Below are 16,645 nucleotides of genomic sequence, written 5' to 3' on the forward strand. Positions count from 1 at the left end.
TACATGATTAATTCAACTAACATTAAGAAGGGCAGAAACTAAGCAACTGAGAAGAGAGCAGGAAATAAGAAAAAAAAAAAAAGAGAACACTCCATACCTTCATCAACCTCCTCTTCCTCAGTGGGCGAGGCCAGTCGTCCTCTTCCTTCATTGCTTCTTTCTGCCTCCCTCTGAAGACTCACCACCTCATACACAGCATCGCTCTGACCCACTCTGTCTGGTGCCTGCTGTACACACATTCATGCACACAATCAGAATCGGGTTTTTTTCCCAAAGAGGAAACAATTTCATAAATTTAGATAATTTAAAAAATATATATATATAATTCCATAATAAATGAAAAATAAAAAATAATCCGTCTTAAATAAAAAAGTTAGCTTAATGATAATATACAGTATGCAGACATCCAGTATTAGGAAACGTAACGGGGTAACAGACAATAAAATGGAGACCACAGTGTGACTGACAGATATCTGCAGTGATCAGTTCACATTAAAGTCCATTGAACATAGAGTGAAATAAGAGAATATAAACCTGTGCCTCTTGCCTATATTGTCAGCTGCTTCTAGGTTTGTTTCAGGGATTTTTTTTTATAAGCACACCAGTTATTATTATCATCATTTCAGAGATCTTCATTTCTTCCCTCTGTAAAATCAATTATAGTTGATTACATGATAACTGCACCTACAAAATATTTTTCTCCCAACTCAACTCAGTTTTATGTATACAGCACCTTTCATATTCAGTGCCAACCCATCCCAACTGCCTGCAACACAGGCTCAATTCTTAACAATCAAATCAATTAAAATCAACAATGAACTGTCAACCAGCAAACATCAGTTTTTCTGGTGCTGAACTTAGCCAGTATGACGAGACTTCCCTTCTGTTTAACCAGGACAGAAAGCAGCCCCTGATGATGGTCAGTATTGAGAGGGCAATCAGCATGACCAACTTTAGGTCCGAAATCAGGCGACACCAATAAGAGAAATGGTATTTGAAACGAGTTGAAGAACAACGGCATCAGCAGTGGGATGCAAGGAGTTTATAAGCCAAAACATCAATGAAGCCATCAACCAAGTCCAAGTGATGGTGGTGAACCACAAAAGCCATATAAAACCATGACTGGCCCGGAATGGCTAGCTGTCCGAGTAGTACAAAACGATGCCTGGTGATAAAACCTTTGTGAATTTAGGACTTTATCCAACAATAGACTTTGAATCACCTGTAATGTAAATCGCCACCATAATGAGGGATATCAGTGATTACTTTCAACATAACATGTTCAGTTTTAAATCCAAGATGTCTAAATCGCTTAATATTACTTTAACTTCTCCTTAAATGCATCATAATAGATCCAAAAAAAAAAAAAATGTACAAGGGGACAAAGACACATCCGGACTTGATCTTCAGTGTCATAAGCAACTGATGTTTATTTCTGGTCTATTCAATTACTCGAGTGCTGTAGCCCTCTCCTCCACCTGGTAGAATGGATCAATGAGCTGTATTGATCTACCCACTCGCATGGCGTCTAATGACTAACTCAAGTCAGTGATGAGAGCACAAATTGGCAGAGAATATCAAGCCTGGCCTATTTTTAGAGAAAATCAGAGGAGGTTTAGGTAACATCATTCTCTTTGCTGTGGCCTCTGCCAGTGAAGAGTTAACCTCTGGGATGGATTATTAACAGTGATATAATTCTGACAGAAATTTGGTCCAAAGAAGGCTCACTGTTCAAACACAGTTTCATCAACTATGGATATGTAAGACAAGGGAAACACAGAATTACTATTTTGTTGATATATTAAGAAAGCTAAGCTCCCTGCTGAATGTTATTGTGTGAGATGAGGACCAGTTTACTGCACAAAACACTGTAATGGTCTCTATACCTGGTACCACCACCATCTGACTGCTTCCTCTACTTTTTATTTGCTCATCTTAAATGGCAGAAAAAACAATATTTTATATTTTGTTGTCTTCTTATTTCTATATTTTGTTGCATAAAAGAGTTCATTTTCAGAAATGTCGATACAAACTTAATAGTTATTGTTTACACATCTGCTATCTTTTAGAAACTCCTCAGTTATTTTGAAAATAATGGAAAACTCAACATATTTCTAATCCTTGTCTGCACCTCAGTTTAACCTTCTTTAAATCTAATATTGACATTTGAACTTGAATTTGAACTTCAGTCTTGAAATAATAATAAATGGACTGGACCCCACTGATCATAAAGCCTGAGCAGGTTTGTTTCCAAGTAGAAATACTGAATATATTTTCCAGTGAAGCAGACACGGGAAAAATTCTGGGATATTAGTTCAGATAATGACTGTTTTTGGTAAAAGAAGACAATAGGACTACATATTTTATATGTCTGTGATTGCCATCTTCTACAAAAACCTCCACACAATATTATCTTTTAATTAGCTCTTAACCACAGCACCAGTCCAACACTCTTCCATTTACTGAGGAGATAACTAGAGAGGCAATCAGGCGGACGAGTCAACCCGCTGCTGTTAATTACCCGCACGCAAATAATGAGACTGAGCCTCTTATTAGCTTCCACAATCCAAAGCTTCCCCACACTCCACTGCTTTGCCAGCTCCCCACGGCCTACTAAAAGAGATCTGCTTTTTAACAGGGGAGAGGAAGCTCGCAGCTTAACTGTATTTTTTTAAGCACCTGCTCAGGCTGCGTGTGCTTGTGTTGGTGGGAGGTAAGTGAACGTGCACTCTCTCTCAGCACTTTTTAATCAGGAAAGTTGTGAGGAAACTTAAAAGGGCGAACGTTCCAGGGAGTTGGTGTTCGCTATGGCAAACGAACAGTAAGATACAGGAAGAGTATAGTTTAGTGAACTGCGGTTTCTATTATTCAGTTGCCAGACAACAGGGTACAAGATAAATGTGGCATGGAGTTTAGCAGTCGCTGTTAAATTTGAAACAAGGGAAATGTCGAGCTGTGTATAGTTGAGGTTTTGAGTGTTTCCATGTGAACATGGGAAGGGAATGACATGTTGAATATCAATGTGGTAGCTTGATAATTAGAGGCAGGCAGACTAAAAAAAGATGCACAGATGGAAAGAGAGAAACGGAAGTCAGCTGATGAGACATTTGTATCATTCAACACAGATCTGGAGCTTACAACAACCAAGTGTTTCAGTTCTCTGGGGTTCAGCGTTTGACTGGTCGCTGACACACCACGCCGCCTCCAAGCTGCCTGCTTCGACCTCCTCATCCACTCCATTCATCCTCCAAGCTGCCCAGCCACTCAATCCAAACACTCCCTAGACTTTTTGGAAAGCCTGGCCTCGTCTCAGAACTGATGTCGTTTGGGCTGTGAAGCCCTTTGAGACATATGTGAAACTGGGTCACATCCATAAACGCAACTTCACTTGAATAATCTTGTAAAATCAAATTAGTAATTGCAATATGGCTGACACCTTTTACAGCCAGAGATCTCTGCTGAGACTCCTTCAATTCATCCATTAATTTATTTGTACAGCAATGAGCTCTATTGATCCTCCCAGATTATCTTTTAAATATTTTTCCTAAAGTCCTATAGGCAGAGTGGGATACTTTGGATAAATCATGATGGAATGGATTGGCTCTATTACAAACACTGACGAAAAATATCAATGTTGTCATTTCCTTTGAACAATAATAAATCACTACTAAATTATTTGGAGACATCAAAGTGATGAACTGACTGAAACTCTCTTAAGCTTCCTAATCATGCAACTGAAAACTTTCAACAAACAGTTCAGCAGGAAAAGTTCTTCATCAGCGATGCAAAAATCATAAAAAACTCTGAAGTAGCTTCGCTTATTTGATTTGCAATGGTGTAGTGGGTGGAGTAGACCCCCCCCCCCAAAGATATTAAACAGATAGATATCATGTTAATAACAGTATGGACATGTCACAGAAAGTTGACAAAGACAAAAACATGAAAGAATAATACATTTTTTAACAATAAGAGAATAAAATGAATGATAAAGATTCACGGTACAGTATATATTGTTCTATTACGCAACCCTACAACCAATCAGTCAGAAACCATTTGCTAACGACCCCAAAGTGTCCAGCCCATTACAACCTCATCCACAGAGCTTCATCTTTCCCCCTAACGATTAGGTAGCCTCCTGCATTTTACAGTGTGTGGATCATATCCACTTTGATGTCACATGTCAAGTTCAATCCACCCGGACGTTTAAACGAAAACGTACAAAAAGCATGAGCGTGTGTGCAGGTTCTGTGAGGTTTTCGTAGTTTCAGTATATATACCTGTCTGAGTTTGAGGTAGAAAGTCTCACTGAAGGTCTTGCGGCTGAAGTACCAGAAGCGTTCGTTGGACGGGTAGACCCGGGCCAGAGTTTCCAACAGGAAGCGAACCGGCTCCACCACTTCAGTCACTACCAGGTCCACTGCCACTGTCATATAGACCTGCTTATCTGGAGCAAACCAGGAAGTAAAAGCAGAACAAGAAAAAAAGAAAAAAAGAAGCTAATTTTAGTGACAGGTACAAATGCTAACCAACAGAAGGTGCAGTGAAGCCTTCAGAGGATTCAAAGAATAACCAGGTTATAAACTGTCAACCGGTCCAAAACTGGTGAACAGAATTCAAGATGAATTTTTAAATCCATGCTGAAGTGATTTCACCAGGCTTCTGTTTGGCTCCCACTGAGCGGCAGTAAATCCACACCATGTAACCAGTGAGGATGCCACACCCCCTAGTGGATAAACACAAAGTCCCAAACTGAAGCTTATAAATGTATCTGTTTGGTTTATTCTGTTTACCAAACATTTCTTCAAATTACAGCAGATGTTTTGTTTTATACAACATAAAGAAATAGATGTGAGCATCAAAATAACTGATCACTTAATGCTTCTGTTCAGTATAATTATAAATAAAAGAGGAACAAGAAGAGACAGATGGTCTTGAGAATTTCACAGTACGGAGGTTTTATACTTTAATCAACTTGTTTAGAGACATAAAATAAACACAGACTACTATTTACTGATAATAAGTAAAAGGAAGTTCAGTTTTAGTAGATGAAGTATCCTAACTTTTGTACAGATTGTTACTGAGAAAAAACAACAACATTTTGGACAAAGAATTCTATAAACCTCATTTGTGCATTTCACACGCCTCAAAAGTACAATAATATGAGAACCAGGTATGTTTCACATGCTCTATAGTTTGACTCAAATCTACCTTTAAAATAATATTTAGATTTTTTTTAAATAATCTAATCTTTGTGTTTGTGTTAGTCTGGCTCCACACTCCCTGACGTCCACTAGGTCGACTGCTTTGACAGACTCGCCATCCACCTTCAAGACAAACTCTAAGAGACTTTGAATCTGCTCCGACCTCTTCTCAGAATGCTGCTTTTAATTCCATTTCTTATGCGCGTCACCAGCTCTGTTTCGCTTGCTGCACGACACAATGTGTTTATGCTTCCACGTGTAAAACATGCGAAGCTTTGACAAGCTACGCATCACAAGGCCGGCCACGACGCTATAAATTATTCCAGAGAATGGATGAAGGCAATTATCACATCCAAAGTGCGAGTGCAAGCACCGCATTACTCGCAGCTGTGCCCTTGATCTTTTGGTGGTCCACCATGTCACTTTGACAATAATGTATGAAAATAAATCCTGCTGTATTGCACATGTGTGTGTAGAGCCACAACTCCTCAGAGAGCATTTTACTGACAGCCAACAAATGACTGTTGTGTGTTCATGAATAAGAAAAAAGGACGATGAGTATAAACACTGTAGCGTGTTCAACAGTCAACAGTTTTCTGGCTTTGCATCTTTTAGTAACACACAAATGTAACGTTTCAATGGTCTGCACTGCACTTGTACAGCCTTTTATCACCTTATCGGTCTCAAAGCGCTTTTTACACGGTTTTCCATTCACGCATTCTCACGCACATTCACACACTAATGAGCTGCCAGGCAAGGTGCTCGCCATCAGGAGTACATTCACACACCGATTAATATAACATCGGGAGCAACTTAGGGTTCAGTGTCTTGCCCAAAGACACTTAGGAACGTGGACAGGAGGAGCCGGGGATCGAACCAACAACCTTCCAACCTACCATCTGAGCCACAGCCTCCCACAATGTGTCAAAGAGTTTGTAAATATTGATGAAAGTGTAGCTGCATGAACTTGTACCAACTAAAATATAGTTGAAGGAGAAAATATCCCATCCTGACCTTTGGGTGTGTCTTCATTCAGTGCCTGAAATGTTGCCATGTTGGGGTTCCATGTTCCTGTGATGATGTAGGCCTTCCCGTCAGAGCTCTTTCCCATTGATTCCTGCATACATATTAATCATTGACTTATTTTGAAATCAGAAGTTGTATGTTTTATACTGTAAACTGCAACAACATGACTTCAATACATAAATATTATTTTTCAATCAAAAACAATGAATCAAATAGTTGAAGGTCTCCAAAGTGTTCCCCAAATAAAACTGCTAAACTATGATTAGGTACTGTTATGCATCGGGTTTTGCTTACCATGTCTAGTAGATGCATGTCACTGTTGCAGACTTTCTGTCCTGGACTCAGCAGCATCCCAAAACACCTCGAGGGAAGACAGAAGGTATAATCCACAAGTCAATAACCACTAATACCACTGCAGAGTTACAGTCTGCATTCACCAGCAGAGTGAGTCAAGTTAGTCGAAACGGGAAGGAAACTGAACAGTAGAAAAAAGCTCAACTGGCTAAACTACACTCATATAGAGTATAATATAATGTTAACCCATTATGGCCTAGAGTTTCCTCTATAAAACAATCTAAAACTTAAATGCACTGTTTGACAACATCCTAAAACCAGAATTGTCAACGTTCACTAAAACCATTATTTTATATCAAATTTCATATAAAATTAGAGAAAATATATATATATTAGAAATATATATACACACACACACACACACACACATATATATGAAGTAGTTTATAGAAATGATCCAACATCATCACTTGATTCGGTAAAGTCATAAAATGAGTTATATAAATATATATATAATTATTATATGTATATATTATATATATATATATATATTTATCTTTTTATATATATATTTTATATATTTATATATATGTATATATTTATATATATTATATATATTTATTTATATAATATATATAAATATAAGTTCATAGAAATGATCCAGCATCATCACTCGATTCGGTAAAGTCCCTTTAACTTCATGCTGGAGTTTCTAAAGTGCATTACATAAGAATACATTTACAGTTGGTCCATCAATTACGCAGGATGCTTCATAATTATTTCACAAAATGCAGCTCAGGTGTCTTTTTAAGTGACACCTTGGTAATGTGGCCGTTAGCGTGAAGTGTTAAGACAACCGTTTTCACCAAAGGGGTCATCCAGCTGCTCAGTAATGCGTACAGAACATAATGTACTGGGTCCACATAATAGATGATGCAAAACCAAACAGCTTTTCTAAAGAATTAACAACGAAGACCAAGGTTATAATAAAAAAAATGAATATTAATGAAGTGCTGTCAAATAAAAAAAGGATCAGTTCCAAACACAATAGGGGTTTCCACAGGCACTAAAAATAAAGGAGAGGGCAGGTGTCTGTCTCCCTCTGATAGCAATAGGAGGCAAAGGGTGAAGATGAAAAGAGGAAGTGACCTAGTTTTTTTTTTTTTTACTGCTGCTCCAGCATACAAACACATAAAACAGGGGGAGTGCAGGATGTTAGAAGTGATTTATGGATTTCAGAATTTATTTTCTGGCACTTTTTATTTTTCTCTTTGTTTCAATGTTTTGCTGTTCCAGCATTTTAGGTATTGAATGTGTGCACTGTCCTTGAGAGAAAAAAAAAAAACAGTTCAAGCTGTCTGGTGCTGTCCTATGGAAAGTCTGTGTAATTCACTAAAATAAAGTTTATAACAATGCTATAGATTTTGTATGCTGTGTTTCTACCCAGCATGTTTACAGCAGTGTTTTCCTTTAGTTCATTTCTGACTGTGGAAGCGTGACACAATTATAGTGTTCAGAAAATAACTCTCCTGAAGGTAATTGGTTAATGGAAGGGAGGATAATGATGTAGACTTAAAGTGCAACCTGAGTTATAGAGCTGGGGAGATTTATTCCCTCCTGAACAAACAGGGTGAAGAATAAATGCAGTACAACACCTGCGATGGCCCAATGCAACAAAGACACCCGGTGGAAAGTAACCAAGACCACATCAGGCATTATATATTGATCCTCACCTCTCGATGCCCAGCTCCTTGTTGCACATCTGTTGAACCGAAACAACAACTTTCTTCTGGACCCCCTGTCGCAGCTTGAAGTAGAATTTATCTCGGTCCTTAGGCACTGCACTGCAGCGAGGAAGAAGGAAGTGTTAATATATACAGTATAGATCCTGAGGAACTTTGAAATACTCAAATCAAAGTGCAATCATTTCTGAGTACTTTCATTTTACAATGATTTCAATATTGTTGTCTGTCTGAATGCCAGCTCATTCGCTAGATCTTCCATGAAAAAAAAAAGATTACTACCTTCATATGAATGACCCAGTTATAGATGAAATATGACTTGCCTCAAGTCTCCTCCTGAGAGTATTACATCTAACGGGCATCTTTCAGAACAGCTAATCGGCTATTTTATTTTCGTGGAGAAGCAATAGCAGTAAGAAAATGAAAATCCACGCAACAATATTTCATGGCTTGTGAAAGTGGAAAAATTGTGTTATTGTGTTGATAAGTTTTAGGCTCTCTACAAGAGAACAATAAAAGATAAACTACAGATAAAATAAAGTTGCGGCAGCACATTAAACCTTTTCCAAATACGACCACATCCGTCATACCAGCAGTCCTGTGCTGACAAGAAAAAACAAACTGTGTGCGCTCGTTCGTGTGTGTGTGTGTGTGTGTGTGTGTGTGTGTGTGTGTGTGTGTGTGTGTGTGTGTGTGTGTGTGTGTGTGTGTGTGTGTGTGTGTGTGTGTGTGTGTGTGTGTGTGTGTGTGTGTGTGTGTGTGTGTGTGTGTGTGTGTGTGTGTACCAAGTACCTGTAGTTCCCTTTGCCATCATCCTCTCTGATCTCCATTGAGACAGTGAAGGTGTAGAGATCGCTGTCAGGCGGACCGGACAGCGTTGTGTCCCTAATGTCTGCTGGTCGTGAAGAACGCCGAAAGGCTGTCGAGAAACTGTACAGGATACGACTGACCTGGATGGAAGAGGACAAGAGAAAAATATGAAGGAAAACAGAAGCTTTGCAGACAAAAAGAGAAGTAGAAGTGCTTATCAGGAGGAGGAAAGAGATTATAAAATCTGAAGGGAATAGATTTATGCAAGAGCAAAAGGTGAGCAGTTTAAACAGAATTAATATAGATCATGGAGAACATGAAAGAAAAAAAAATAAGACATAAAGATGAGAGTAGAATAGACTAGAGATTATTGAGAAAATACAGCTGAAGACAACAGTGCCCCCTGGTGGTATACGAGTGTTAGTATTTATGGGTCATATTTGCATCAATATACAGTGTATACAGTGTATACAGTGTGCGTGTGTGCGTGCATGGGCGTGAGATTGACAGCAATTTGAGGCACAGGACAAATTGTGTTCATAAGTTAAGAGGAAATGTCTGTTCCTTGATAAAAATCTAGACAATACAGTACGTGTATTGTGTTTATTAGAGCCCAGGGCCTGAAATTACAGCTCTGCCATTTCCGAATGAACACGGATACTGTGGACAGAAACACAGTGAAGGTATTTTGTATCCATTAATGTGAGTGGATTATGAATGAATTATTGCACAGTCCACTCTCCTGGTGTCATGATGGCTTTAAATGTTATCTGTATCAGCAGCAACATCATATAACACGCAAGGCAGACTGTCAAAGACAGTAAAATGGTATTGTCTTTTTTCTTATCAACTTTTAAATGACAGGAAGTGTATGGAAGTTAAAATGCTAATTACCCATTTTCAAAATTATTAATGATTCTTTTCCTGTTCTGTGTGGCCATGGTAATCAGTTACACACTTTATTTCTGACGTGGTTGGACAGCATGACATACGAACCACGTTGGCTCAAACCGAGCCATTAATCATCCTTTTTTGGTAGTCAAAAAATAATGTCTATTTGTTTTTAAATGTATCATTTATTGTTTATAATTATTGTTTAAAAAGGATGAGTAAAACATGATCTGGGAAATATCAGAAATGCTCCTTGTCGCATGTGCGTGTGTGCGTGCATGGGCGTGAGATTGACAGCAATTTGAGGCACAGGACAAATTGTGTTCATAAGTTAAGAGAAATTCTGCTGCAACTCTCACCTTCTTTTAAATCAAGCTTGAAGACTTTTCTGTTTTGCTGGTGCCTTTCATTAAACCAGATTTGAGGATCTTGATTAATTTCTTGCACTACAGTGCAACATATTTCTGTATTTTATGTCCCACAGTGCACCGTAACTTTTATCCTAATTTTAGCTGGTTTTGTTTCTGCTATTTTAATTTTTTAATTTTTTTTAAATGTCTTTCTCTTTTGCCTAATGTTATGATGCTTTTAATGATTTTATGTGAAGCACGTTGAATTGCCTTATTGTTGAAATGTGCTATACAAATAAACTTGCCTTGCCTAAGGAGGGGACTTCAGCAGGATTGTTGTTGTTAAAAGTCTGTGGCTCTTGTGTTGTTTAGCATGCAACCGACTGGCTCAGTGTGAGTGTCTGTTCATGGCAGAACTGACATTACTGCTTAATGCAAGATTTGATTGGCTGTAAACATGACAAGTTGTCCAAGTCCAACCACGTGGACAAACAGGAAATGGTATGGTGTGTGTGTGTGTGTGTGTGTGTGTGTGTGTGTGTGTGTGTGTGTGTGTGTGTGTGTGTGTGTGTGTGTGTGTGTGTGTGTGTGTGTGTGTGTGTGTGTGTGTATATATATATATATATTTCCCCATTTTAGTTGTGATTCAGATTATTTTTCTTAAGAGTGAACACAGGATGAGTTAGTTTACACAATACAGTTTGAGCAGCATGTCCTGTGTGTGTGTAACAAGATTGTGTGTGTTATTCACTCGCCTTTGTAAAACACATTACTGTCTTAATAATACGCCCAACTGATGACAATGAAATACTGCACTATTGACTCAAGACCAAGTTTTTGTTGGTCAATCCCTTCTCACTGTGTTAAAGGTAGCAATGTGCCAACAATGCACCTGGCCGCACCTCATTTCAAGACCAACACACCCATTGGCACACAAATGGATACCAGTATATTTGCCATTTAAACAATTTGGGCGCTGGATATGACGAAGCATTGTTCTAAAACTGGGAAAGATATTTGTGTTGCACCGGTTTTAAGATCGGTTTATAAGATAGCTGTGTGTTGTACAGAAGAGTAAACATCATGTTGAAGTGCAGTTTGTAATGTGGACTAAACGTATCTAACTCACAGCCTCTTTGATGTGGCAGGAGAAAACATGGATCTGGAAGTCTTCCGAACTTCGGTAACTCTCCGTGAAGGAGAAACAGTCACTTTCCACCGAGCCCTCTCGGCCACGAGCACAGAACAACACCTTGTAGATGGGGAAGGAGGCGATCTCTGTTCCAGAGGCCTGGTCCGCAACCCTGAGGAGAGTTAGTTCATTTTACACAGGGAAATGATGCTCTGAGAACAACACTTACAGTCACTGTAACAGTAGATTAAAGAAAGAAAATTTTCATTTGTAAATGCATTTAATATGAACCGGTTATACTGCACTTTATTCAATGTGTGTAATAATATATTTTTAAATGTATTACCATATTTAGATAGATAGATAGATAGATAGATAGATAGATAGATAGATAGATAGATAGATAGATAGATAGATAGATAGATAGATAGATAGATAGATAGATAGATAGATAGATAGATAGATAGATAGATAGATACTTTATTAATCCCACAAGGGGACATTTTTTCACTACGGCAGCATTATAGGTACAGGAAAGCAATAAAACAACAGTAAAATATTACATATAAAAATGCACAGTATATACAATAAATAGAATAAAATAGAACAATTAAATTAAAACTAACTAAACAATAGTGCAAAGATTTAAACAAACAAGAAAATAGACAACCAACGGTGTTATTGTTGTGTGATGGATTTTGCCAGAGGTGATTTATTGTACAGTCTTATTGCAGTGGGCAGGAATGATCTCCTGTATCTGTCCTTGTGACAGCGGAGCTGGACGAGTCTTTTGGAGAAAGTGCTCCTCTGTCCCTGCAGCAGGTGGTGGAGAGGGTGGTCAGGATTATCCAATATGGATAATAATTTGTTCAGCGTCCTCCTCTCCACCACCTTTTCCAGGCTGTCCAGTTTCCATTTATTTTATATATTTCTTTTTCCAGACTGCCTCACCTTAAAAGACCCATAACATTCTGACACTTTTAAGATTGTGTGTGTTAACATGTAAAATTGGTTGTGGATACTGTACGGTTATTTAACACGTGCGGTAATAGTCTGTCTCATTCAATCAGGAGGGAAAGGCCCCCAACCGTCTCCTAGTAGTCCAGAAATGTCAACTTTTTCATTTTGGTCTCATTTCCTCTTTGGTGTATCTGAACATTTCATGTTCCCTTTTCATTGAATGACTCAGGATGGTTGAAAAGTTTCTGTTGAATCATGCTGCAACTGCTGGCTAAAAGGCTTTAAAGGAGGTGGGCACAATAAATCATAATCATGGCGATGTATTTACCCAACAAGTGGTAACGTGGTCATTTTTCTCAGGAGTCATTGTCTTCATATCATGTATTCACCTTATCTTTAAGTGCCTCTAACACAGTTGGGATTTGTTTTTGTTATGACCATAAACTTAACTCCCTGAATATAGTTATGAATATTCTCCTGCATCGACATCACCATAAAACTTTGTCAATTGTCATGATATTTTACCCAAAGTACATGACTTTAAGTAGCTTAAAATAGAAAGAACCTGCATACCCGGGCCGAGCACCTGTGACTGGCTGTTACGTTGCAGGAGGGTTAAGATTAGGGTCACGATTGAGATTAGGAACCAACTGACAAGACAGTACCACAGCCAATCACAGCAGTGTAGAATTTAGAGCATATGCAGGCCCAGCAAGGGCTTCTCCCGCAGTCAAATAGCCGCTACATCTTAAATTTATAATTCAAGAAACATATTTTACAGGGCATATTTAAAAATTTTCCAAAACTCACTATAAATTCCAAACCATATCTAGGCCTTGAAAATCTGTTTTTTTATATTTTGTAAATTTCATTACTTCTCCAGGAATGTCGGTGTGGGAACCCGGCACACTCCTAGACATTGTCTGTCTCATTTGTCTGGCTGACCTGACAGAGCCGTCTGGACCACAGGGGACGTGCAGTGTGATGGGGATGGGGATGGCACTCTCGGCTCGCAGAGTAGCCATGGCCCTCTGCGCCTCTGCCTCGTTGCGAGGGGCCTTCACCCAGGTGCAGCCCAGGTAGGACAGCTTGTTGAACTGGACGCTGTCCTCCTCCAGGACCACGGGGCTGCTGGATGGAGCTGGACATGTTTCTGTGGACAGACAGAAACGGCGTGATATTGTAATCTTTTTCTGAAAAGAAAAAGTATTGTGAAGTAAATGGATGTCTACTTCTCTCAGTTTGGTCAAATTTAAAAAGACTGATAAAATAACAACCGTTTTGCTCACATTCAACAACAACCATGGGTCTGGCTGTCAACGTGTCGTGTGACCATGAAATAACATTCGATTGATAGGCTGGATATGTACTATTCAGTTTTTCCAAGTCAAAAAGAACATTTGAAATACCCACATTATTCCTCTTCGAACAAATGATGTCACTTTTGCCATTCGGGTTTGGGTTATGTCATTACAGATATGTATAATGTACTTGTAGATGTTATGACTAATTGTAATTACATTTTCAGATGTCTACAATTCAATTCTGACTAGTCATAAGTCCCATTAGCGACATCTCAAACCGGAGATATCGTTCATTTTGCCAAGCCAAAATGTAATTACAGGTATTTTCAATTAGCGTTTGGAGTATATATCCATAATTCAGTCTGCAGATATCAGCAAATGTACATAACTGTAATCACACAACTCCCACACGTGGATGGCAAAAGTGATGTTATTTGTCTGAAGAAGAAATGATGTTATTGATATCTTAACTGTTTATTTTTTTAGTAGGAACAATTTTACTACGGATATCTGCAAAACGTATCCAGTCTACTTCTTGAATATTAAACCAGCTTGCCATAGAAACCACAAAAACACCTCTGCGAAGACGTAAAGATGAGAAAAAAAAGGTGAGACAGAAAGACACAGGGAGCTCAGAAGGGTGATCTGTGAATTGACCTTTTGACCTGGAGCTTGCTTTCACACTCACAAACAGGAAGCAGAACAATGAGCGCAGCAGCTGGACTTCCACTGCTGACGGGCTCTAATTCTGTATCATGCTAACCGTTTCCTCTGAGTTCACTGCAGCTTTGCAGCCACAGCAACACTGTTAGCATGGGAAATGTGAAAGTAGTAAGAATGGAAAGTAAATCAGTAAATAAATGTGTTTTGAATTTAAAATATTTTAAAGGTTGAACATAGAAAATGAATGGTCAGTATTATTCTCAAGCACTAACAAACAATATTTTCATTTATTACAATTTTCTAAAGCATTCAGATTGAAACTGTGTCTCAATTTTTTTTTTTTAACTTCAACTGTCTTTGTTTCCCTGCATTCACCTGCTTGAGAATATATAAAAGAAATGACAGCAGTAATTAAACAAAACGTTTACACATGCGTTGACTTTTCAAAGTTTGTGGCGCTGTATGTTTTATTCTTGACAACATTGTTAACTCTGCTATATGTGTCCAGAGGGGAAGGCATGTGCTTCCCTCCACAGTGACACATGATTTAATTTACCGTTTCGTTTTACCTGAAAGTAAAGAGCTTCACAAGAAGGGCTTAAAAAGCCACGCCTACATCATCCAGAAATACATCCAGAGTTTCAGAGCATCAGGTGCATCTGCTCTGAGTCGGGCACTGACATTTACTTTTCTTCAATGCGTGTGTAGTTCAAGTCTCTAGTCTTAAAGTGGGTTTAAATCACAGTTCAGACTATTATATTTGATCTTACACAGTAGTTGGAGGCACTACACATTTTAGACTCACTTAAAAACCAGAACCAGGAATAAACACAGATGGATATGAACCTGAAACATAAGGGCCACCATAATGGTTTTAAACATGATGAACATATGGTTGGTGAGTTGACTCCATAAATCCCAGATAATGAAATATAATTAATAATGAGTGCAGTCTTAATAATGAGAGGCCCCCGAGGGACTGGAACCTGTTAGCATGGCAGTACTAATGCCTTGCACCTGCTATTGAGCTGAACCGTGCAGCACATCGACCTCTGTTAGTCTGTTGCACTGACGTTTGTTGAACCGTCTGGGTCGACCGGTCCTCGCTAAAAGACAAAGCAGTTGAGCCAAAGTCAGAGTTCAGAAGAGTTCATACAGCAGCCTCGCTAGTCTGATATGTCAAAACTGGTTTGTGTCATGCACGGCAACATTTTTTCAAGGCAATCGGGTCAGTTTCAAATGTTTTACTACCAAGAATGTTTACACATGATTATCGCCACTCTGATGTTCAGTGAAAGAGGCCAAACATTATAATAAAGAAGTGCTTCTATGAGGTTTTGCACACACCATCAGAAGATAAACTGAGAATAGAGAGCAGATAATAAATAATAAAAGAAGTTATCGCCATTATTCATGCGGCTCCTAATTTGTTTTCCATTATGGCCAGTGTTCTGCCTCGCTTATGTTGACTCTCCACCAAGAATGTGACCCGAAAAAAAAAAAACAGCCTGCTAATGGCAAGTTTATATTTCCATGCTACATCCAGTGAGTCAGACTAACTGATTATTACACGTTACATTTTAGTAAAATATTGGAAATTCACCTCTCGAGTGAGTACAACGTCCAACGGGAAAACTCGCATGAAAACAAGTGCTTTTTTAAAGTAATATCTTGCATTGAAAGAAATTGCTACCTGGAAAGAACTAAGTGAATTACAGTATATCATACCTGATATTGAACTTGTTCGGTCGGGTGAATAAAAAAACAACAACTGACTGGCAGGTTGAAACTAGATGCAAGTCGACACAACAGCTGCAAATGGAGCTGAAAGGTTCGGAGAATTACCTGCAGGTTGAGCCTCCATGGCTCGGCTCTCTGGTTCGCTGTGCTTCTCCATCTTTTCCACGCTGCCCTTCTCTATCTTCACCTCGTCATCATCATCCAACACCTCCTCCATAGCTTTTTCAAGCTGCTCACTCCCATTCCAAGACATCTGAGAGAGAAATGACAAGAAAAAAAGAATTTGGGAAGTGGAACAAAAGATTCAAGGAGGGTTAATCATCAGTCCATCATCTTCCTGTTGTAGATTGCAGACTGTAATTACACAAAATCACTTGAATTGCATTAATGATAACAATCAACATATACTGGAGCTGTAATTAGTCAAACCAGTGGTAGCTATGAGAGGTCTGGCCGAGTTAACAGAAAAGAGAAATGATTAAATCCAGGACGGTGATGGGACAAGGCTGTTTTTGCTGCATTTGGTTTACAT

The 16,645-nt window shown here is 38.7% G+C and overlaps 1 protein-coding gene across 2 annotated transcripts in view; it reads right to left on the reverse strand.

Annotated features, from left to right (window-relative positions):
- The window catches only part of rabgap1l (RAB GTPase activating protein 1-like), a 114,249-nt gene that overhangs the window by 90,922 nt on the left and 6,682 nt on the right, over positions 1-16,645 (reverse strand). For both annotated transcript variants that reach the window (XM_069702390.1, XM_069702391.1), the window contains exons 3-11: positions 16,219-16,366; positions 13,352-13,559; positions 11,444-11,618; positions 9,056-9,213; positions 8,255-8,365; positions 6,522-6,588; positions 6,216-6,318; positions 4,278-4,444; positions 98-227 (exon numbers count right to left, since the gene is read on the reverse strand). In XM_069702390.1, the coding sequence (XP_069558491.1) occupies positions 98-227; positions 4,278-4,444; positions 6,216-6,318; positions 6,522-6,588; positions 8,255-8,365; positions 9,056-9,213; positions 11,444-11,618; positions 13,352-13,559; positions 16,219-16,366 (1,267 nt within the window). The remainder of the gene's footprint in view (positions 1-97; positions 228-4,277; positions 4,445-6,215; positions 6,319-6,521; positions 6,589-8,254; positions 8,366-9,055; positions 9,214-11,443; positions 11,619-13,351; positions 13,560-16,218; positions 16,367-16,645) is intronic.

Source organism: Brachyistius frenatus, unplaced genomic scaffold (genome assembly GCF_029030835.1).
Source record: "Brachyistius frenatus isolate BFR_SWC_R1_liver_20210118 unplaced genomic scaffold, ASM2903083v1 Contig_41, whole genome shotgun sequence".
NCBI classification, from domain to species: domain Eukaryota; kingdom Metazoa; phylum Chordata; class Actinopteri; family Embiotocidae; genus Brachyistius; species Brachyistius frenatus.